At 47.7% G+C, this 24,701-nt stretch overlaps 1 protein-coding gene across 2 annotated transcripts; it reads right to left on the bottom strand.

The window, feature by feature from the left end:
- Window positions 1-680: 680 nt before the first annotated feature.
- On the bottom strand, window positions 681-24,600 carry BEST1 (bestrophin 1). Of its 2 annotated transcripts, XM_075566970.1 has the most exons (10): window positions 24,349-24,600; window positions 15,140-15,321; window positions 8,718-8,812; window positions 6,024-6,257; window positions 5,452-5,606; window positions 4,862-4,939; window positions 4,442-4,594; window positions 4,270-4,350; window positions 3,888-4,039; window positions 681-2,033 (listed from the first exon to the last, which is right to left on the bottom strand). In XM_075566970.1, exons 2-10 carry the CDS (start codon window positions 15,289-15,291, stop codon window positions 1,115-1,117), a joined length of 2,019 nt encoding a protein of 672 aa, XP_075423085.1. In that variant the 5' UTR covers window positions 15,292-15,321; window positions 24,349-24,600; the 3' UTR covers window positions 681-1,114. The 2 variants fall into 2 exon arrangements, with proteins under 2 accessions (XP_075423085.1, XP_075423087.1); XM_075566972.1 differs by lacking the exon at window positions 8,718-8,812 and having other exon boundaries at window positions 24,349-24,595.
- Between the last annotated feature and the right edge of the window lie 101 nt (window positions 24,601-24,701).

The raw sequence follows: 24,701 nt of genomic DNA, 5'->3' as shown, positions 1-24,701 counted from the left end.
TACTGTGATTGAAAGCTCTTGTAGATTTTGTTCTTGCGTGTGATGCCCTTTCTATGGGACCCACATGCAGGAACTCGATGGATGACATCAAGCTTTCCAACCCTCGCAGGTGTACCAATGGTGCTATAAATAAGGGACAAAGGCTTTAACACAGTAATGTCCTTGTACAAATACATGTAGTGTCTGCCATGAATAGGCCTACTATTCTGGTGCCATATGAAAAGTGCAATTAAGAGGAGCAGAGACTTGGGAGGGGTGGGTATGAGCTGTTGAATTTTTTTTCCCCATTGAGACTGAACCTGTTTAGCTTGGGTAGCAGGACTGAGTTGAATGGCAGAATAACATTTAACATCGGTTGAACTTGGTGGACCCTCCACCAACCTGATCTATGTAAGATTAGGGGCTACTGGTGATGGACTTGTATTTAAATAGGAAGCAAGGTCATTATCGGGTAGAGCAGGGGTAGTATAACTCCAGTTCTCAAGGGTCGCTGATAAGCAGGGATATCCTGGCCTATCGGGGACCCTTGAGATCTGGAGGTGGCCTACCCCTGGGGTAGAGCACCTGAAGGGGAAATGAACACATCTCTGCTATGGATGGGATTACTCACAAAATGTGATTGCAGACTTATCATATAACACCGATCACTCTGTTGGGCAACTCAAGCATGAACAGCGCAATTAATAAATAAAAATATAGATTTATTTTCTACACGTTCTCTCAATGTCGCAAATGATTTATTCTTTGATGCTCGGGAAATATGACCATCGTGGACGTGAAGGGGGTAAAGTCTGGCTTCACCCTTCACAGGAGGCCGCCATCTTTAATTTGTGACATTTAATGTCTGGTTATGACATTGAAGAGCCAACTTGTCAGAGATGGATGTAAAATGAAGTCTTCCCCCAATCTTCTACTTTTCTTGGATCAGCACAAACCTGTCTCCTTCACCTGCAGTAGTGAGAATGAGAAGTCGGGTGGATTGGTTCGGAATCTCCGCTTACTTCAGCCTCTCAGCCTCATGATGTCATTCAGACATGTATCAAAGTTGGCCGCTTCCTGCATCGGAAGCTTTCAGATGTTCTTGCGGTGTGCGCTTCTCCTGCCTTCTCCTTCCTCAAGCGCTCCTCCCCTCTGCTCTCTCGAGGGGCTCACCGGCCTCCATTATCACCTCCATTAGCTCTGTAAAGTCGCCGTCGGCTAGGCTGATCCCAGAGTCTTTGGGGGACGGGCACTGAGTACCCTGCTGCTCCTTGGTTCCGCCCTCGGCCTGCCGCTGGAGAGCGGGGGATGCGTGACATGCCCGCTGCAGGACTGGGGAGGTGATGGGGGAGAATGAGAAGATGGGGCGAGGGGTCCTTTGCCCGGGGGTGTGCAGGGCATCGGGTGACGCCAGTGCCAGGTTCCCCAGGAGTAACGCAGAGACACGCTGGTGTTTGCCACCCCTCCTGGGGAACTGCACAGGACTCTGCACATCTGAAGGTCGCTCAGGGTGCAGGGTGGTGGCACTTGTGCATCCCGAGACCCCATCACTATTACCCACAATCCCCTCCTCTGCACTCTCAGTGGGCCACACAAAGCAATCCTTGGGTCCAAGAGATAGGGTTGGCGATTCTTCCGCCGTCTCGCCCGCTAGTGTTTTCTTCCTCGGCCAGCGTGGGGGGCAGAGAGTTGGGGTCCCATGGACGGAAAAGCGTGCGGGACAGACAGCAGGAATCCCATTGAGTGGAGTCTGGGGGGCGCTGTAGAACCCTGGCCTCTCGTAGTAGGGGGTGGACATGAAGACGTTGAGGTCTCGCAGTGCTTCCCCGCCTCTGTAGTTACCGACGTCCCGGTGAATGCAGTGAGGGAGTCCGGGAGAGCCTCTATTCCTCCTCCTCATCAGTAGGCTCAGGCGTGAGGTAGAGCGTGGAGGGCTTGGGCAGTGAACCCCCAGGAAGCGTCCGAGGGGTCCCAGGAGTGGGGTGGAGTGATTGGCCTCCTCGTTTTCATTGATCTGCTCCAGAGGCTGGAATTCCAGGTCTTCTTTCTGCAGGCTGCGGGGGGGAAGGGATGTGACATCACTCACTGCATTGTACACATAGACTAGACAACGCTGTGTTCATGGCCCTATAGACATATATAATTATTCACTATGGTACTAGTATGACATCACTGTGATATCATTTAGTACATTGTATGGTCAAATTGGACAGTGCTATGTAAGTGGCGTTTGATAAGAATACCATGATAATCACTGACCTCATACTAGTCTATGGAGATACTCAGCCTCATTATACTGTGCAGCATGTTCATTATCGAGTGTGAAAGCATATAGAGATACTCCGTTTCATTACACCATGAAGCATGTTTATTATAAGAGCTGGAAATCTGTAGAGATACTCAGCATCATTATACAGTGCAGCATGTTCATTATCAGTGGCTGGATTTGTACAGAAGATACTCGGGGGCATTATACAGTGTCGCTGTGTTGTTGAGGTAATGGATAGTGTACATTCTAACCCAGGGGTCTGCAACCTCTCAAGGAAGAAGAGCCCTTTTATAAAAAATGTCTTTCTCCAAAATATTCCGAGAGCCACAACACATGCATGAATACTACACCCCGCGAACACATACATATACTGTACACACGCTAATAGGTATTTACTGTATAAGCATTAACATACAACACATGCATGAATACTACACCCCCGCGAACACATACATATACTGTACACACGCTAATAGGTATTTACTGTATAAGCATAAACATACAACACATGCATGAATATTACACCCCCACACACACACATAAATATACTGTACACACGCTAATAGGTATTTACTGTATAAGCATTAACATACAACACATGCATGAATATTACACTCCCGCAAACACATACATATACTGTACACACGCTAATAGGTATTTACTGTATAAGCATTAACATACAACACATGCATGAATATTACACGCCCGCAAACACATACATATACTGTACACACGCTAATAGGTATTTACTGTATAAGCATTAACATACAACACATGCATGAATATTACACCCCCACACACACACATACATATACTGTACACACGCTAATAGGTATTTACTGTATAAGCATTAAAATACAACACATGCATGAATATTACACCCCCACACACACATACATATACTGTACACACGCTAATAGGTATTTACTGTATAAGCATTAACATACAACAACATATGTGGGGGAATAAAATGCATCTCACAATAATAAGTCTCTTTAGTTTTTTTTCATTGTTTTTCTGTGCAAAACAGTTATTTACAAATTCCCAATCCCCCCCCCCGCCCCCCTCCAAAAAGCCCCCACCTACACGACCGCCCCCCCCAAATACACACACACATACACACTTACATTGGGCCTCTCCCTCACTTTCCTGCTGGTGGCTGTGGGGCGGGGGGGGGGACCCTCTGCAGGTTGCCGACCCCCAACTGCTGTTTCTCTTCCTCACTATCCTGCCAGTGGCTGCGGTAGGGCCGGCCTGATCGGGCCTCTTGTTGCCGCCGGGCCCGATGTCTCCCCAGCTGCTGGTCTGCCTCTCTTCCGTACTGTCCCACGCCGGACTCTGTGGCGTCGGCTCACGCCAGATGCTGCAACACGTACTTCCGGCGCTCACCGTCATGAGAGCCCGGTGTGGGACAGTACAGGAGAGAGGTAGGCCTGCAGCTGGGGAGACATCGGGCCAGCGGCAACAAGAGGCCCGACTAGTGCCGGCCCCCCGCAGCCACCGGCAGGATAGTGAGGGAAAGGGGCAGAAGCTGGGGGTCAGCCTACCCCTGTTCTAACCCCTTCCTGCTGTCAGAGCATGATGGATCTGTTCAGGGTTCATAATGGATGAGGTCCCAACGTAGAGTCTCCACCCTTACCTGATGTCAAAGGCAGAGCCCAGGAAGGACGGCCTACGGCTCTCTGCAGTGGACGCAGTGTATGGGGGCTGGGGGTCCAAATCGTTCCAGTATAGATCCTTTTCTAGGGGGGGCAGATCCTGGTGCATCTCATCCACAGCGAGCAGGGAGACCTGGGAGAGGAGGGGATTCCTAAAATCACCACCAATATCAGAAAAACACCCCACAAATCTGCAAGAGCAGGGACACTGGGAGAGAAGGGAGACGCCCCAAATTCTCAGGGAGAGTAGCAACCCCCCACATCAGTATGATTATCATTCTAGCATGCCAGGAATATCGACAGACATCTAAAAATCAAAAGGCTACAAGGAGAGTAGGTTGTCCCCCAAATGCCCTCTTTTACCTGAAGGTTCCTGTCGATTAACCAATTGGTCTCAAAGTCATCATCATCTTGTCCGAAAGGGTTAATTAGCTGCTCGGCTACCTGCAGAGAAACATGCACACGGGCCTGAGCTTCCTCGCCAACGACCTGTGCGGGGAGTGAGAGGGACACTGACCCCCCACCCCTCCCATACCTTTAACCATCCGGCGTAGAAGAAGAATTGCAGAAGGGTGAAGACCGGCACGTACAGGTCCAGTTCGTGCCCGTGGTATTCCTTCCGAGGGTCTAGGAACTGACGGCCGATAAGGCAGGCCAAGAAAAAGCTGTAGACAGCCACAGTGACCACCTGCAGGGAGAGGGGAGAACGGAAGGGAGTGGGGGTAAGGTGAGAGAGAGTTTGGGGAGAAGGGAGGCAGAAAGAGGATAGGGGGGAAGACATGGGGGGAAGGAACAAAGAGTGGGGAAAGAGGGTATAGAAATAGAAGGGGGGGGGATTGGAGGGGAGAGAGAAAGATGTAGGATGAGGGATGGGGAAAGTGTAGATGTTGTTAGGTACTGCAGCATAGATACACCAGCAGACCATACAATACCCCATCAGTATATGGTATCTCACCTGGGTGTACACCAGCGGGATGCTTATCCAGTCGTAGCCGTACAGTTTTCCACACTGTGTGCGTAGAGCATTCAACTCCTGACACAAAGGAGAGGTGACACTGTTATAAACACCAAAGATGACACCCACTTCATGATCTAACACCACACTCAAGTCAGATGCCACAAACGTCACGTTACGCTGAGTGTGAGACGTGCCACCATTACTTGATGTCGCAGTTGTCAGCAACGTGAAGAGTCGCCACAATATTCATTGAGGTCACATATGCCACCTGAACACTATGTACATACGCATTATATTGAGTCTCCCTGTGGCCCCTCACATTACCGATGATGGGCAGCACCACGTTATCTATAGTGGCACATACATACACTGTCCAGTGCTTTCTGCTGTGGCATTCATATATACAAACTCCCCGTGACCCCTTCTGTGGCACACTATCCTGTCTCACACATTCTCCCCCATGGACCGTTCCATGACACACATTTTCCCCCCGTGGACTGTTCCGTGGCACGCACTCTCCCCATAGGATCCCGCCCCCTTCGGTGGCGCGCACACACTCCTATCTCCTTTCTTCCGTCGCTGCTCACTTTGAGGATGAGCTGTAGCACCACATTGTCACGGATTCGTCCCTCGCTCCGAGCAGTCACTGCCAGATTCGCAAACCAGACACACGGGACCCAGTACTTATTGTGGGAAGAAACCAGGCTGTCAAACTTCAGGCGCTCTGCGGGCGTCATGAAACCTGCGAGCAGAGATAGGGGACACTAACACCTTGTGGGCCGAGATAGGCGGCATTAACACCCTGCTGGCACAGAGAGGAGGTGGCATTAAACCTGCAGTCAGAGATAGGGGGCACTAGCACCCTGGTGGCACAGAATGAAGGTGGTATGAGACCTGCAGGCTAAAACTGCGGGCAGAGAAAGGAGGTTTCATGAGACGTGCGGGCAGAGACAGGTGGCACAGAAAAAGATGGGTGAGGGTGACAGTTCTGGGTTGTGCAGCAGTCTTGGTCTCACACAAGTTACCCCTGGCCCCTGCTCAATAATTGTTACCACTGACACATGCCCCCTTATTGTCTCCTGCCCCCCTCCCACCCCCATTGTTACCTCTGTCATCTAGCCCCTCTTTCATACCCCTGGCTCCTGCCCCCTCCACTGACCGGCGGTCACGACATGCTGCAGGGTGGGGAACCTCTTGTAGGCGGCGGTGCTGACGGAGCGTAGGATCAGCACCCCGGACAGGTTAGCATAACGCATGAGCGTCCTCCGCAGCAGCCTCCCGCGCTCGTCCGCGCCATGCACGTTACTAGACACCAGGCACATGAGGCGGTCCGGCCAGGGCACACTCTCGTACTGTCCCCACCAGCGAGAGACCACCAGAGTCACGTAGAAACCTAAGGGGGGAGGGGAGGATGTAATCTGACTGTAATTACTCCCCTAACCTATATGTACCTACCCTCTCCCACTGGGATATATCTCCCTCTGGGGGCAATAAACCCCTGATGGCATAGCCCCTGTATATAATACCTCTCCTGTCTGATGGCCTCATGCCCTTCCTTTATAAGATACCCGCCTATATAACCACCACAAAAAATACACACCCCTGACTTGGATATATTCCCTTGTCCTGTATGTGAGTCAGACTGCTCTGTGTGTATAAGTGTATGTGTGCAGGGCCACCAACAGGGTGGGTCTGCCGGGGTTGGCGCCCCGGGCCCGGTAAGTCAGGGGGCCCAGCCGCCCGGGCCCCCTGCGTGGCCATGTCATAACAAAACGCGGTGGCAGGTCTCTCTGATGTCAGCACCGGAAGTCAGCTGTGCTACGCTTCTGGCGCGTGTCAGCATCAGACACCTCATGGGACAGACTGCAGGAGAAGCCTGCAGCGGGGGAGAGCTGGGGGCGATGGCAACGGCTGTGACCTACTGCCATCTGTCATCTCCCCCCCCCCTCAAGCCATCCTGCAGCCACCGGCCTACCGTCCCCCCCCCCCCCCCACTCCCCGTAGCAACGGCACCTCCGTCACAGCCACCGGCCCTCCCGCAGCTATGCCCCCCCTTTAGTAGGCAACGCCCCCCCCTTCACAGCCACCAGCCCCCCGCAGCACTGGCCCTCCCCGTAGCAGCCACCGCCCCCCCCCGTAACAGCCACCGGCCCTATCGCAGCTATGCCCCCGCTTTAGTAGGCAACGCCCCCCCCCCTTCGCAGCCACCAGCCCCCCGCAGCACTGGCCATCCCCGTAGCAGCCACCGCCCCCCCCCACCCCGTAGCAGCCACCGGCTTCACGCAGCAGCCACCAGGCCCCCCTCTTTGCAGCCACTGCCCGCCCTTTCACAGCCACCGGCCCACCACCCATCCCGCAGCCACCGGACCCCCCGGCGTGTGTGTTTGTATCTGAGTCAGACTGATCTGTGTGTAACAGTGTGTGTATATCTGAGTCAGACTGATCTGTGTGTAACAGTGTGTGTATATCTGAGTCAGACTGATCTGTGTGTAACAGTGTGTGTATATCTGAGTCAGTCTGCTCTGTGTGTAACAGTGTGTGTGTATCTGAGTCAGTCTGCTCTGTGTGTAACAGTGTGTGTGTATCTGAGTCAGTCTGTGCTGTGTCTATCAGTGCATGTACTGTATGTGTCTTTCTAAGTCAGTCAGCTCTGTGTGTATCAGTGTGTGTGTGTGTGTGTGTATCTGTGTCAGACCAGTCTGTGCGTAACAGTGTATGTGTGTATCTGAGTCAGTCTGCGCTGAGTGTATCAGTGTATTTGTGTGTGTGTATCTGAGTCAAACTGCTCTGAGTGTATCAGTGTATTTATGTGAGTATCTGAGTCAGTCTGCTCTATGTGTATCAGTGTATGTGTGTGTGTCTCTGAGCCAGTCTGCTCTGTGTATCAGTGTGTGTGTGTATCTGAGTCAGTCTGCTCTGTGTGTATGTATCCATGTCATTATGCTCTGTTTATTAGCGTATATGAGTCTGTTTGCTCTGCGTGTGTGTGTCTGTGTCAGTGTGCTCTGTGTGTATCAGCGTATATGAGTCTGTTTGCTCTGCGTGTGTGTGTCTGTGTCAGTGTGCTCTGTGTGTATCAGCGTATATGAGTCTGTCTGCTCTGTGTGTGTGTGTGTGTGTCTGTGTCAGTGTGCTCTGTGTGTATCAGCGTATATGAGTCTGTCTGCTCTGTGTGTGTGTGCTCTGTGTGTATCAGGGTGTGTATCACAATATCTCATATATAATATGCCCAGGACATATATGAAAACGGCAGTGGATATTCACAGTTGAGTGCAAATAGCCGCACGGCTATTCACAGTTGCGACTATTTGCACTCAACTGTGAATAGCTGTGCGGCTATTTGCACTCAACTGTGAATATCCACTGCCCATGAAAACGAGAGGTAACTCTCAATGTATTACTTCCTGATAACACCTTTTTATAAATAAATAAAAATAAATATTTGAGTCGGCCTGCTCTGTGTATCAGTGTGTGTGTGTGTCTGAGTTAGTCTGCTCTGTGTATCAGTGTGTGTGTGTGTGTGTGTGTGTATCTGAGTCGGTCTGCTCTGTTGTATCAGTGTGTGTGTGACTGAGTTAGTCTGCTCTGTGTATCAGTGTGTGTGTGTGTATCTGAGTTAGTCTGCTCTGTGTATCAGTGTGTGTATCTGAGTCGGTCTGCTCTGTGTATCAGTGTGTGTGTGTGTGTGTGTGTATGTATCTGAGTTAGTCTGCTCTGTGGATCAGTGTGTGTGTGTGTATCTGAGTTAGTCTGCTTGTTAGTTACATGTAGGTATCTATACACAAGTCTTTAAATAAGAGTACATGCATGTACAAGTATATGTCTGTCTTCCCTCCCCCTGCCCACCCCATACCCAGTACGAATGACACAGGGATCAGCTCTGCGTAGTTGTTACAATACAACACCAGCTTCTCAAAGTAAGTCCTCTGCTGCTCACTGAGGAGAAGCCTGCAGCACAAACAGAGAGTGGTCACTGACATACAGGGGGTGTGCACAGAGGGGGTTACTGACATACAGTAGGTAGCTGTGTGTGTGTCAGTGTGCTGTGTGGTAGATAGCTGTGTGTCAGTGTGCTGTGTGGTAGGTAGCTGTGTGTCAGTGTGCTGTGTGTCAGTGTGCTGTGTGGTAGGTAGCTGTGTGGTAGGTAGCTGTGTGTCAGTGTGCTGTGTGGTAGGTAGATGTGTGGTAGGTAGCTGTGTGTCAGTGTGCTCTGTGGTAGGTAGCTGTGTGTCAGTGTGCTGTGTGGTAGGTAGCTGTGTGTCAGTGTGCTGTGTGGTATGTAGCTGTGTGTCAGTGTGCTGTGTGGTAGGTAGCTGTGTGTCAGTGTGCTGTGTGGTATGTAGCTGTGTGCCAGTGTGCTGTGTGGTATGTAGCTGTGTGCCAGTGTGCTGTGTGGTATGTAGCTGTGTGGTATGTAGCTGTGTGCCAGTGTGCTGTGTGGTAGATAGCTGTGTGGTATGTAGCTGTGTGTCAGTGTGCCGTGTGGTATGTAGCTGTGTGTCAGTGTGCTCTGTGGTATGTAGCTGTGTGTCAGTGTGCTGTGTGCTGTGTGGTATGTAGCTGTGTGTCTGTGTGCTGTGTGGTATGTAGCTGTGTGTCAGTGTGCTGTGTGGTATGTAGCTGTGTGTCAGTGTGCTGTGTGGTATGTAGCTGTGTGTCAGTGTGCTGTGTGGTATGTAGCTGTGTGCCAGTGTGCTGTGTGGTAGGTATCTGTGTGGTATGTAGCTGTGTGTCAGTGTGCTGTGTGGTAGATAGCTGTGTGGTATGTAGCTGTGTGTCAGTGTGCTGTGTGGTAGATAGCTGTGTGGTATGTAGCTGTGTGTCAGTGTGCTGTGTGGTAGATAGCTGTGTGGTATGTAGCTGTGTGTCAGTGTGCTGTGTGGTATGTAGCTGTGTGCCAGTGTGCCGTGTGGTATGTAGCTGTGTGTCAGTGTGCTGTGTGGTATATAGCTGTGTGTCAGTGTGCTGTGTGCTGTGTGGTATGTAGCTGTGTGCCAGTGTGCCGTGTGGTATGTAGCTGTGTGCCAGTGTGCTGTGTGGTAGGTAGCTGTGTGTCAGTGTGCTCTGTGGTATGTAGCTGTGTGCCAGTGTGCTCTGTGGTATGTAGCTGTGTGTCAGTGTGCTGTGTGGTAGATAGCTGTGTGTCAGTGTGCTGTGTGGTAGGTAGCTGTGTGTCAGTGTGCTGTGTGTCAGTGTGCTGTGTGGTAGGTAGCTGTGTGGTAGGTAGCTGTGTGTCAGTGTGCTGTGTGGTAGGTAGATGTGTGGTAGGTAGCTGTGTGTCAGTGTGCTCTGTGGTAGGTAGCTGTGTGTCAGTGTGCTGTGTGGTAGGTAGCTGTGTGTCAGTGTGCTGTGTGGTATGTAGCTGTGTGTCAGTGTGCTGTGTGGTAGGTAGCTGTGTGCCAGTGTGCTGTGTGGTATGTAGCTGTGTGCCAGTGTGCTGTGTGGTATGTAGCTGTGTGGTATGTAGCTGTGTGCCAGTGTGCTGTGTGGTAGATAGCTGTGTGGTATGTAGCTGTGTGTCAGTGTGCCGTGTGGTATGTAGCTGTGTGTCAGTGTGCTCTGTGGTATGTAGCTGTGTGTCAGTGTGCTGTGTGCTGTGTGGTATGTAGCTGTGTGTCTGTGTGCTGTGTGGTATGTAGCTGTGTGTCAGTGTGCTGTGTGGTATGTAGCTGTGTGTCAGTGTGCTGTGTGGTATGTAGCTGTGTGTCAGTGTGCTGTGTGGTATGTAGCTGTGTGCCAGTGTGCTGTGTGGTAGGTATCTGTGTGGTATGTAGCTGTGTGTCAGTGTGCTGTGTGGTAGATAGCTGTGTGGTATGTAGCTGTGTGTCAGTGTGCTGTGTGGTAGATAGCTGTGTGGTATGTAGCTGTGTGTCAGTGTGCTGTGTGGTAGATAGCTGTGTGGTATGTAGCTGTGTGTCAGTGTGCTGTGTGGTATGTAGCTGTGTGCCAGTGTGCCGTGTGGTATGTAGCTGTGTGTCAGTGTGCTGTGTGGTATATAGCTGTGTGTCAGTGTGCTGTGTGCTGTGTGGTATGTAGCTGTGTGCCAGTGTGCCGTGTGGTATGTAGCTGTGTGCCAGTGTGCTGTGTGGTAGGTAGCTGTGTGTCAGTGTGCTCTGTGGTATGTAGCTGTGTGCCAGTGTGCTCTGTGGTATGTAGCTGTGTGTCAGTGTGCTCTGTGGTATGTAGCTGTGTGTCAGTGTGCTGTGTGCTGTGTGGTATGTAGCTGTGTGTCAGTGTGCTGTGTGCTGTGTGGTATGTAGCTGTGTGCCAGTGTGCCGTGTGGTATGTAGCTGTGTGTCAGTGTGCTCTGTGGTATGTAGCTGTGTGTCAGTGTGCTGTGTGCTGTGTGGTATGTAGCTGTGTGTCAGTGTGCTGTGTGCTGTGTGGTATGTAGCTGTGTGTCAGTGTGCTGTGTGCTGTGTGGTATGTAGCTGTGTGTCAGTGTGCTGTGTGGTATGTAGCTGTGTGTCAGTGTGCTGTGTGGTATGTAGCTGTGTGCCAGTGTGCTGTGTGGTATGTAGCTGTGTGCCAGTGTGCTGTGTGGTAGATAGCTGTGTGGTATGTAGCTGTGTGCCAGTGTGCTGTGTGGTAGATAGCTGTGTGGTATGTAGCTGTGTGTCAGTGTGCCGTGTGGTATGTAGCTGTGTGTCAGTGTGCTCTGTGGTATGTAGCTGTGTGTCAGTGTGCTGTGTGCTGTGTGGTATGTAGCTGTGTGTCTGTGTGCTGTGTGGTATGTAGCTGTGTGTCAGTGTGCTGTGTGGTATGTAGCTGTGTGTCAGTGTGCTGTGTGGTATGTAGCTGTGTGTCAGTGTGCTGTGTGGTATGTAGCTGTGTGCCAGTGTGCTGTGTGGTAGGTATCTGTGTGGTATGTAGCTGTGTGTCAGTGTGCTGTGTGGTAGATAGCTGTGTGGTATGTAGCTGTGTGTCAGTGTGCTGTGTGGTAGATAGCTGTGTGGTATGTAGCTGTGTGTCAGTGTGCTGTGTGGTAGATAGCTGTGTGGTATGTAGCTGTGTGTCAGTGTGCTGTGTGGTATGTAGCTGTGTGTCAGTGTGCTGTGTGGTAGATAGCTGTGTGTCAGTGTGCTGTGTGTCAGTGTGCCGTGTGGTATGTAGCTGTGTGCCAGTGTGCTGTGTGGTATGTAGCTGTGTGTCAGTGTGCTGTGTGGTAGATAGCCGTGTGGTATGTAGCTGTGTGCCAGTGTGCTGTGTGGTAGATAGCTGTGTGGTATGTAGCTGTGTGTCAGTGTGCTGTGTGGTATGTAGCTGTGTGTCAGTGTGCTGTGTGGTAGATAGCTGTGTGGCATGTAGCTGTGTGTCAGTGTGCTGTGTGGTAGATAGCTGTGTGGTAGGTAGCTGTGTGTCAGTGTGCCGTGTGGTATGTAGGTGTTTGCCAGTGTGCTGTGTGGTATGTAGGTGTGTGCCAGTGTGCTGTGTGGTATGTAGCTGTGTGCCAGTGTGCTGTGTGCTGTGTGGTATGTAGGTGTGTGCCAGTGTGCTGTGTGCTGTGTGGTATGTAGCTGTGTGCCAGTGTGCTGTGTGCTGTGTGGTATGTAGCTGTGTGCCAGTGTGCCGTGTGGTATGTAGCTGTGTGTCAGTGTGCTGTGTGGTAGATAGCTGTGTGTCAGTGTGCTGTGTGGTATGTAGCTGTGTGTCAGTGTGCTGTGTGGTAGGTAGCTGTGTGGTATGTAGCTGTGTGTCAGTGTGCTGTGTGGTAGATAGCTGTGTGGTATGTAGCTGTGAGTCAGTGTGCTGTGTGGTAGATAGCTGTGTGTCAGTGTGCTGTGTGGTATGTAGCTGTGTGTCAGTGTGCTGTGTGGTAGGTAGCTGTGTGGTATGTAGCTGTGTGTCAGTGTGCTGTGTGGTAGATAGCTGTGTGGTATGTAGCTGTGTGTCAGTGTGCTGTGTGGTAGATAGCTGTGTGGTATGTAGCTGTGTGTCAGTGTGCTGTGTGGTAGATAGCTGTGTGGTATGTAGCTGTGTGTCAGTGTGCTGTGGTATGTAGCTGTGTGTCAGTGTGCTGTGTGGTAGATAGCTGTGTGTCAGTGTGCTGTGTGGTATGTAGCTGTGTGTCAGTGTGCTGTGTGGTAGGTAGCTGTGTGGTATGTAGCTGTGTGTCAGTGTGCTGTGTGGTAGATAGCTGTGTGGTATGTAGCTGTGTGTCAGTGTGCTGTGTGGTAGATAGCTGTGTGGTATGTAGCTGTGTGTCAGTGTGCTGTGTGGTAGGTAGCTGTGTGTCAGTGTGCTGTGTGGTAGGTAGCTGTGTGTCAGTGTGCTGTGTGGTAGGTAGCTGTGTGTCAGTGTGCTGTGTGGTATGTAGCTGTGTGTCAGTGTGCTGTGTGGTATGTAGCTGTGTGTCAGTGTGCTGTGTGGTAGGTAGCTGTGTGGTATGTAGCTGTGTGTCAGTGTGCTGTGTGGTAGATAGCTGTGTGGTATGTAGCTGTGTGTCAGTGTGCTGTGTGGTAGATAGCTGTGTGGTATGTAGCTGTGTGTCAGTGTGCTGTGTGGTAGATAGCTGTGTGGTATGTAGCTGTGAGTCAGTGTGCTGTGTGGTAGATAGCTGTGTGTCAGTGTGCTGTGTGGTATGTAGCTGTGTGTCAGTGTGCTGTGTGGTAGGTAGCTGTGTGGTATGTAGCTGTGTGTCAGTGTGCTGTGTGGTAGATAGCTGTGTGGTATGTAGCTGTGTGTCAGTGTGCTGTGTGGTAGATAGCTGTGTGGTATGTAGCTGTGTGTCAGTGTGCGGTGTGGTAGATAGCTGTGTGGTATGTAGCTGTGTGTCAGTGTGCTGTGTGGTATGTAGCTGTGTGTCAGTGTGCTGTGTGGTAGATAGCTGTGTGTCAGTGTGCTGTGTGGTATGTAGCTGTGTGTCAGTGTGCTGTGTGGTAGGTAGCTGTGTGGTATGTAGCTGTGTGTCAGTGTGCTGTGTGGTAGATAGCTGTGTGGTATGTAGCTGTGTGTCAGTGTGCTGTGTGGTAGATAGCTGTGTGGTATGTAGCTGTGTGTCAGTGTGCTGTGTGGTAGGTAGCTGTGTGTCAGTGTGCTGTGTGGTAGGTAGCTGTGTGGTAGGTAGCTGTGTGTCAGTGTGCTGTGTGGTATGTAGCTGTGTGTCAGTGTGCAGTGTGCTGTGTGGTAGATAGCTGTGTGGTATGTAGCTGTGTGTCAGTGTGCTGTGTGGTAGATAGCTGTGTGGTATGTAGCTGTGTGTCAGTGTGCTGTGTGGTAGGTAGCTGTGTGTCAGTGTGCTGTGTGGTAGGTAGCTGTGTGGTAGGTAGCTGTGTGTCAGTGTGCTGTGTGGTATGTAGCTGTGTGTCAGTGTGATGTGTGGTATGTAGCTGCGCACAGGGCAGGTGCAAGGGTATTAGGCACCGTAGCCAAACCCCACCTCCCCCCAATTAACTTAAAAAATGTAATATTGTGCATTAGCAGGAATAAGAATTCTGCATTTATAATTACATATTTATTTGACATTAAAAAAGGGAAATATGATACTGATTGTACATTCCCATTGTACTGGGGAGGGGCGTATAGTACTGTGTCACTGTGTCACCGTGTGGTATGTTGTGTCACTGTGTGGTATGTTGTGTCACTGTGATATGTTTTGTCACTGTGTGGTATGTTTTGTCACTGTGTGGTATGTTTTGTCACTGTGTGGTATGTTGTGTCACTGTGTGGTATGTTGTGCCTCTGTGTGGTATGTTGTGTCACTGTGTGGTATGTTGTGTTACTGTGTGGTATGTTTTGTCACTGTGTGGTATGTTTTGTGACTGTGTGGTATGTTGTGTCACTGTGTGGTATGTTGTGTCACTGTGTGGTATGTTGTATCACTGTGTGGTATGTTGTGTCACTGTGTGGTATGTTGTATCACTGTGTGGTATGTTGTGCCTCTGTGTGGTATGTTGTGTCACTGTGTGGTATGTTGTATCACTGTGTGGTATGTTGTGTCACTGTGTGGTATGTTGTGTCACTGTGTGGTATGTTGTGTCACTGTGTGGTATGTTGTGTCACTGTGGTATGTTGTGTTACGGTGTGGTATGTTGTGTCACTGTGTGGTATGTTGTGTCACTGTGTGGTATGTTGTGTCACTGTGGTATGTTGTGTTACAGTGTGGTATGTTGTGTCACTGTGTGGTATGTTGTGTCACTGTGTGGTATGTTGTGTTACGGTGTGGTATGTTGTGTTACGGTGTGGTATGTTGTGTCACTGTGTGGTATGTTGTGCCACTGTGGTATGTTGTGTTACGGTGTGGTATGTTGTGTCACTGTGTGGTCAGACAGGTACCTGTAAGTTGCGCTGATGATGAAGTACAAGCCGATGAAGATGAGGAATTCCTGGTATAACAGTTTGTAGATGCTGCCACGCCAACGCAGGAGCAACCGGGAGAAGGTGCCCAGCCTGGCATCCGCCACACGGTTACTGTATGTCACCGTCATGGGCACACGTGTGTATAGGATCAGTCACCGCTTGGACATAGGGACAAAGAGAGCATGAGAGGTATGTGATACTTATGTATTAGGAGGAGGCGAGAGGTATGTGTCCCTTATGTCTGTCTATTAGTAGTGAGTGAGAGGTATGTGTCCCTTATGTCTGTCTATTAGTAGTGAGTGAGAGGTATGTGTCCCTTATGTCTGTCTATTAGTAGTGAGTGAGAGGTATGTGTCCCTTATGTCTGTCTATTAGTAGTGAGTGAGAGGTATGTGTCCCTTATGTCTGTCTATTAGTAGTGAGTGAGAGGTATGTGTCCCTTATGTCTGTCTATTAGTAGTGAGTGAGAGGTATGTGTCCCTTATGTCTGTCTATTAGTAGTGAGTGAGAGGTATGTGTCCCTTATGTCTGTCTATTAGTAGTGGGTGAGAGGTATGTGTCCCTTATGTCTGTCTATTAGTAGTGAGTGAGAGGTATGTGTCCCTTATGTCTGTCTATTAGTAGTGAGTGAGAGGTATGTGTCCCTTATGTCTGTCTATTAGTAGTGAGTGAGAGGTATGTGTCCCTTATGTCTGTCTATTAGTAGTGAGTGAGAGGTATGTGTCCCTGGTTAGGAGGTGAGAGGTAAGTGTCCCTGACCTCTGTGTATTAGGAGGAGGTAAAAGGTATGTGTCCTTAATGTCTGTGTAGTAGGTGGGGGTGAGAGGTATGTGTCCCTAATATCTGGGTATTAGGATGGGGTGAGATATATGTTACTTAGCTACATGGTAGATTAGGTTGAATAAAGACATATGTCCATTGAGTTCTCCTTAAATTTAGCTGACTGAGATACTCATCCTTTTGCTGTTTGTCCACTTAATCCAGAGGAAGACAAAAAAAAAACCCCCAGGGAAACAATATAAACTCCTTCCTGACTCCAGTAATAGAAATCAGATGTGCCCCTGGATCAACATCCTTCCTATATTTAATGTACTTGCTATATCCCCGAATACCTTCCCTTTCTAAAGAGATGTGTAATCTTTTCTTAAAGATATCTTCTGTATCTGCCATCACAGTCTCCGCCGGTTGTAAATTGTAACTGCCCTTACTGTGAAGAGTCCTTTCCTTTGTTGCTGGTGAGATCTCCTTTCCTCCAATCTCAAGGGATGACCCCGTGTCCTTTGTACTGCCCTTGGGATGAATAGTTCCCTCGAAATTCCTTGTAGTGACCTTGAATATATTTGTATATATCGCCTCTTAGATACCTCATTTCGCATATAAACACAACTTAATATGTATAGCCTTTCCTCATAAGTCAGACCTTCCAGACCCTTTTTAATTTGGTAACTTCTTTTTCTTTCTACCCTTTTCAGCTCAATAACGTATTTTTTTTAAGGAGCAGGGCCTAATACTGTACTCCATATTCAAGGTGTGCTCCTACAAACGTATACAGTGGCAAAATGATGCGTTCTTCCCTCCCATCCATACCCCATTTTAAGGATGATAATATCCTATTAGCCTTTCCAGCTGCTGCCTGGCATTCAGCACTATTGCTTAGTTTATTGTCTAGAACAAGATTGGTCAGACCGCTGGCCATGGATATAGTCCTCTTATAATTAAATTGTATAAGTACAAAAACAAAGGTGCATAGGAGGTACATATAATATACCCAGTACTGATCCAAGTAGGACCAAAAAGATCCTTCAAAAAGTTGAGCTCAATGTAATTGCATAGATATACAGGACAACAATGGTCCAGCAGATAGTTTGTCTGTCGAATTGACATCAGGATCAGTAGTTAAAATAAAACAATACATTTGATTATTTATTTATTTATTTATAAAATATTTTACCAGGAAGTAATACATTGAGAGTTACCTCTCGTTTTCAAGTATGTCCTGGGATTACATCCAGGAATAAAGTAACAATGTGATAGTAACTATGTACACATATATAATAAAATCCCCGTAGTGGAGTGGAATAGTGGATAGAATGTAGATTAGACTGTAAGCTCCTCGGGGCAGGGACTCCTCTTCCTTAATGTTACTTTTATGTCTGAAGCACTTATTCTCTATTATTTATATTATCTGTTATTTATTTGATTACCACGTGTATTACTACTGTGAAGCGCTCTGTACATTAATGGCGCTATATAAATAAAGACATACAATACAATGTAGGGCTCATATAATATGTTAGACCTGTCATAAATGCTTCCAATAGCGTGTCTACATGTATATACCCAAACTTCTACTCAGACATCTGAAATATACTCTTATAGTGTGTGGTCAATAAATATGTTGGTACTGGTATAATGATAACGAGCACAAGTTAAGCATTATACCAACATATTTATTGACCCCATACTATAAGGGTTTTCTTACGGGATCCAGGTATATAGTTTAATCATTGTTTTTGATCTGTATTGACCACTTTGGGCAGATCATCTTAGGTTTCTCACATTCCTACACTTTATATACTCTTTTATATCGCACTATTATCATTTTATGGGGTTTTCTACAACAAACACCTCTAATATACACACATGTATTGTAGTACCCTTCCTTTTGGTACTATTTACACAGAGTATGTCATATGGTACCCGGAGTCATGACGTCGCTGGGTCACATGTCAGCGCGTTGTCATGGCATCACGCTGCCACTTTGATGGAGGAGGGCTGCCACTTTGATGGAGGAGGGCTGCTCTTTTAGAGAGGCCCCTCTCTCTCCCCCGGCAATCACTTTCACTGCTGTGGGGAAGAGCGCGGGGCCTCTGTAACCGCTTGGGGGGGACATCACAAGTTGGGAGGGGAGGATCCTGACTCCCTTTGCCCCCCCCCCCAAGCTGGGGCCCCCGGGTGGTAGCTACACCACTTACCTGCCCATGATGCCAGTCTAGCCAAGTTCTTCACATAATTACCTCCCCCAGGGCACAAAATTATCTCCCCCCCATGTACATAACTCCCCACAACCAGGTACATAAGAATTCCTTCCCCGCCATACCTTCTCCCCCCAACCCCCTCTCTGACTCTCAGTGTACCATGGGGAGGGAGGATCAACAGGGGAGGGGGGGGGGGGGGTGCTCCCTTTATTTTTCCTGAGATTTCTGTGGGCGGCTCTGGCTGCCTGACACCGTATGAAAATCCTTTGCAAAATCTAAGTAGACCACATCAACTGCACTACCCAGGGCTACATTGCTACTTACCTCATCAAAGAAACTAAAAAGATTAGTTTGGCATGATCTATCCTTGAGAAATCCATGCTGACTGTTACTAATAATTTGGTTGTCCAAAAGGTATTCCTGAATATTATCCCGTACTAAACCTTCAGGTAACTTCCCCATTATTGAAGTCAGGCTTACAGGTCTGTAATTCCCTGGTTGTGATCTAGCTCCCTTTTTAAATATAGGCCACCATGCCTGCTTTACGTCAATCTGGTGGTACTGAGCCTGTGGAAATGGAGTCCTTGAATAATAAATATAACTGTTTGGCTATTACTGAACTTAACTCCATAAGAATCCTTCATTTTACAAAGCCGCCTATGTACTTTTTCCTGTGTTAACCAAATATTAGTTAATGTTGAGATGGTGGCTTTCTCTTGTTGTAATAATGGTATAAGATGAGAAAAGATAAGGTAGCGCTAAAACCAAAGCAATATCAAAAAAGAAAAAATGTTAAATAGAGAGATGTAAATGAAATCCCTAACTATTCACACATATGTAAATAGGGGGCGGCTGCCAAATTAAACACCGACCACCTGGTCAGGGAGATAACATAGAGAACAAATAAACCTGGCGCCTATGTGGATTCAATTATACAAATCCCACAAAATTGAAATATAAAAATAAATATACAACCGTATAATGATGCTGAGCACAGGGTCCTTGGAAAATCCAATGATGATGGTATTGTTATGTTACCATGTACATGAAAAACATACATAGTGCAATGCAGTTTAGCAAAATACCTATGCTTGTTAGTAAAGAATAACAACCACAATATATCACACTACACAAACAGCTAAACTTCGTAGAAGCCTCAAAGATAAAAAAGGTGATAAATAACTGAATAAATGCTGGAACCGGTGTCGATCTCCTGACGAAGCACTACGTGCGAAACGCGTAGCGGTCACGTGAAGCTGCTCTGTGGATCTGCAGATTTTTGAGTTGGCGTCCGTGAGGGTGTCTCCGCATTGCAAGTGAGTGGATTTGGTCTGGACCCATATGTTACACTGTCCCATTGTATGTAGCTGACACTGGAGCTCCCCGGCTTCCCACCGTACGTGTTAAAAGGGCAATTGTTAGCTTAGTTTAGTTCATTTATTATTATTAGCTTCACTTTATTGTCTGTTGTGTTTATTTATTTATGAATTGTTATCTTTTGTATTTTACCGTATATGTTATACCTTAAGCCAGTGATTCCCAACCTTTTTTGTTTGGAGGAACCCTTGAAGTATTTCAAAAAATCTCGGGGAACCCCTATCTGGCTGACACATATTAGGTTCGACAGGGGTCAGTGACAACATTTCACACCTCATGAGCCACCTCTATTTCCCACCCTTTACCCATGTATTTCTCACTAACCCCCCCCCCCCTCCCGCCTCGCATGTATTTATCCCTTGCGTCTCACTTTTACTCTCTCTTTTCCTCACTCACTCCCTCCTGCCCCCCTCTCTTTTCTCACTCGCCCCTACCTTCCATCAATTACCCCACTCTCACTCAATCCACACTACAAAATATATACCAAAAACCACCACCCTCGGGGGCGGTGGGGGGGGTCTGTGGTCCATAAGAGGAACCCCTGAGACTGCTTCAAGGAGCCCCAGGGTTCCACAGAACCCTGGTTGGGAATCACTGCCTTAAGGGTTATAATTAAACAAGCATTAGTCTCTTAGTACACCTTTTCTGCCTTTTTTTCTCTTGTCACTCTTTCAGGGGGTGTGGAGTCCCTTCGGCAGGCGGCAGCCAGAGGGCCAACATCACACAGTGCAAGATACTCTAAAGACAGCTCCAGCGCAGAGCAACAGTGTTCTCTTCAGCTGTGTTTTTTATTCAGTTATTTATCACCTGTTTTATCTTTGAGGCTTCTACGAAGTTTAGCTGTTTGTGTAGTTATGTGATATATTGTGGTTGTTACTATTTTCTAACTAGCATAGGTATATATGGTTGTATATTTATTTTTTATATCAGTTTTGTGGGATTTATATCATTGAGTCAGCATAGGCGCCAGGTTTATTTATCCTCCTTGGTATATACAAAGTCAATGAATGTGTTTAATATCTCTGCCTTCCCCTTGTACCTAACAATTTGCCTGCCCATCTCACACTATAAAGGGTCCTATATTCTCTTTTCTTACCTTTGCGTTATTAATATACCTGGACTTTTAGGGTTGATTTTTCTTTCCATTGCAAGATTTTTTTTAGTTAACTTGATTGCCCTTTTGCAACTTTGGTAGCATTCCTTATCATTGTTATATGAAGCGTCTGTCCCTTCTGACTTCAATAATCTAAGGAGCAAACTCATACATACATCGAATCAGCTGTTCTGGACAAAATTCCCATTGACTTAGGGGTGGAACCACTCATCGGTGGGCCCCCCCGTGAAGGGAAAAAAAGTCCCCCCATCTCTTCCCTTCCTCCACTCCCCAGGGGCCCTACCTGTGCAGCGGGGCCTGCGGCGGAGGCGGAAGGAGCCCACCCAGGTGACAATTGCGGAAGTTGGGGCTGACTTCTGGTGGGGCCTAACTTCTGTGTTAGGACCGCCTGGGTGGGATCCCTCCGCTTCGGAGTAAGACCCACCCCGCTGCACAGGTAGAGCCCACGGGGGAGGGAAGAGAGAGTGGGCCCTGTAGAAATGCCGCAATGCTGTTCCGGCGGGTGGTAGTGTGGGCGGTTGGGCGCCTAAAAGTCGGGTGCAGTTGAACCAGCTGCACCTATGGTAGTTGCATCTCTGCCTTAAATGCCTCTTCCGCTCCATTTCTTCCCGTACCTGCTTATTTACCCACATTGGTTTAGATGTATTCCTTTACTATTTATTACCCAAGGGTATACACTGATTAGGGTTACCAGATGGCTTCTCCAAAAATACAGGACACAATGGTGAAAGGTGTGACGTGCTCGAGAAACACACCCACACCTCTCACCGCTCCATGCTGTTTCCTCCTCGCCTTGGCCCCACCCCCAGGGCTCTTGACACCTTCTCCTGATTGGCTGCTGCTGGCTAATGCAGCCAATCAGGATGGAAGAAGCTGCCTATCCCACTCGCAGTAACCCTGCTCTCACCCTGCTCAGGGAAAATCTTGCGGACCCCCAAGCCGACCAGGTCACTATGTCCAGAGAGGTAATACCATACACATATATGTCCAGTATTACCTCTAAGTGTTCAAAATACAGGACAGTCCGGTTCAATACAGAACACCTGAGAACCCTAACACTGATAAATGTACTCATCTATTAATGTTTTAATGATTACCCATTTATATTGCATATTTTTTCTTTCAAAAACATTTTCTCAATTTATTCCCTGTATTTTTCTCCTTAGTTGACTAAAATCTTCCTTTCTAAAAGTAAGTCTTTGTTGATCCCATATAATACAGTTTTTAATCAATTATTTCAAACAAGACCATGTTATGATCACTGATTCCCAAATGTTCCCTCAAAAGAATGTGTTATTATTTCTAAATTGTTTGATTATTTTATATTATTATTAATATATTATTTATTACGTTACTATTTCCAGTAATGCCTCTTTCCTGGTTGGTTTCTCAATAACTTGGGTTATGTAATTGTACTTTAGCACACCCCAAAACCCTTCCCTTAGTTGTACTGGTAATTTCAACAGTCCAGTTGTGGCCCGGATAATTAAAATCAACCATAATTAAAACATAGAGGTATAATGCGTGGTGCTAAGAACTGTATACACCTATAATGATAATGTTATGAAGATAATGAATCTTATATGAGGTCTGGGATATATTCTTGATTGGAGGGGGGTACTGGGTGTGGTATCCTAGTTGCTAAACCACCATAGATGGCTCTCAAATTGTCCAGGAACCCAAAAGCTAATGATCACCCCAATGAATAGTACCCTAATCCTTTTGTGGAATAATATGACCATGTAGCAAGCAAGAAAACTCACGAGTCTGCTGCAGCGTCCACGTTGATCCCACCAGACCTCTGGGTGCGCCTCCGTCCTTGGAGATGGATGCAGATAGAAGAGAGAAATGGCAGAGCACAACCGGAATCATCCGAACAAGAAATGAGGAGGAAAGTGCGTTATCCATAAAAAAATGTAATAGTAATGGAGGGAAAAAGGGCAAGGCATTACATGTTACATGTTTCGTGCTACACAGAGCACTTTATCAAGGCATAATAATGCCTTGATAAAGTGCTCTGTGTAGCACGAAACATGTTGGTAGGGTAATGCCTTGCCCTTTTTCCCTCCATGACTATTATTTTTTTTTATGGATAACGCACTTTCCTCCTCATTTCTTGTTCGGATGATTCCGGTTGTGCTCTGCCATTTCTCTCTCTTATCTGCATAATTAAAACATGACCGCGTTTTGCTGCCTTCTCTATTTGTAAAGGTATTTTGGCTTCCTCAATCTCACAAGTATGGCTTAACATATAAACATACTCCACCACCTCTTCTATTTGCCCGATCTCTCTTTAAAAGGGAATAACCTTCTAAATGAACTGCCCAGACATGAGTTATATCTCACCATGTTTCACTAATGCCAATCATATCATATTGCTCGTCTCTGGCTATTGTCTCACGCTCCTCAATTGTATCTGCCAGGCGTTTGCATTAGCAATTTAAGAAAAAAAAGAGAAAAACAGTGCATAGCAGAAAGAACCGAGAGGGCCAGGGTGCAAAATTAATGTTAAAAAGTATACACTTATTGATTAGCCATTAAAAGTCGGCACAAAGTTCCTCCAACGCGTTTCACGCCCGCATGGAGCTTTATCAAGCATGCACCTAAAGTGGTTGTCAGTCTGTGCTATTGTTTTGGATGTTCTCCTGTTTATCTGCTCCTGCCTTTCTCCTGCCTTGGAGTTTAGTCTTAAGAGGTTTTCTTGTATCAGTCTTTAATATGGGGGGCTCACTGCTTATTAAATTATCACTTGCCCGCACTCCACCCCTATGATGTCCCTGATTTCTCAGTATTAGGAAGAGGTGAGAAGTATGTGTGCCTGATGTGTCTGTATTAGGCGGTGAGAGGTATATGTCCCCAATGTCTGTATTAGGAGGGGTGAGAGGTATGTGTCCCCAATGTCTGTGTTTTCAGAGGGGTGAGAGGTATGTATCCATGATTTCTCTGTATTAGGAGGAGCCTAGAGGTATATGTCCCCAATGTCTGTGTATTATAAGCATGAGATGTGTGTCCCCCTTATTTCTCTGTATTATAAGGAGGTGAGAGGTATGTGTCCCTGATTTCTCTGTATTAGGAAGAGGTGAGAGGTATTTGTGCCTGATGTTTGTGTATAAGGAGGAGCTGAGAGGTATGTGCCCCTGATTTCTCTGTATTAGGAGCAGGTGAGACGTATGTGTCCCCAATGTCTGCGTATTAGCAGGAGTGAGACGTGTGTCCCTGATTTCTGTGTATTATGAGGAGGTGAGAGGTACCCCCACCCCCTGATTTCTCTGTATTAGGAGGGGTGAGACGTGTGTCCCTGATTTCTGTGTATTATGAGGAGGTGAGAGGTACCCCCACCCCCTGATTTCTCTGTATTAGGAGGGGTGAGACGTGTGTCCCTGATTTCTGTGTATTATGAGGAGGTGAGAGGTACCCCCACCCCCTGATTTCTCTGTATTAGGAGGGGTGAGACGTGTGTCCCTGATTTCTGTGTATTATGAGGAGGTGAGAGGTACCCCCCACCCCCTGATTTCTCTGTATTAGGAGGGGTGATACGTGAGTCCCTGATTTCTGTGTATTATGAGGAGGTGGGAGGTGTCCCGCCCTGATTTCTCTGTATTAGGAGGAGGTTAGAGGTATATGTCCCCAATGTCGGTGTATTAGAAGGTAGGGAGAGGTACATGAGAGGTAGGAGGAATTCATGTGTGCAGGGTGAATTTATTAAGGTTACTCACAGTTTTGGGGTCAGTCCCAGCTCAACGTCTCCCCCTCGTCTCTCCTCACCCCTTGAACTCCACACTGGGAATGACAGAGCCCCCTCTTGGGTCCTATGATGCCATAATCCCCCTCTCTCTGTATGAGCTTTGTTTTCCATTTAACCACCCCCGCCGGACCCCGTGGGCTTAGCGTGTGCAGCTCCTGGCACCGCGCTCTCTGCTCCAATATAAACTGTTTGATCTTTAAATCTTTTCCTGTTTGGACTTTCTTCAAGATTAATGGGAGCGGGATTACTAATAATAACAACCACATAGAGTGAGGCATAGGGTGACACCACAAGGAGCAGCCACATGAGGGCGCCAGAGACACA

This window comes from Ascaphus truei, chromosome 12, assembly GCF_040206685.1.
Source record: "Ascaphus truei isolate aAscTru1 chromosome 12, aAscTru1.hap1, whole genome shotgun sequence".
NCBI classification, from domain to species: Eukaryota; Metazoa; Chordata; class Amphibia; order Anura; family Ascaphidae; genus Ascaphus; species Ascaphus truei.
Note: the sequence above shows the minus strand (reverse complement) of the source record. Positions and strands in the feature narration are given on the sequence as shown.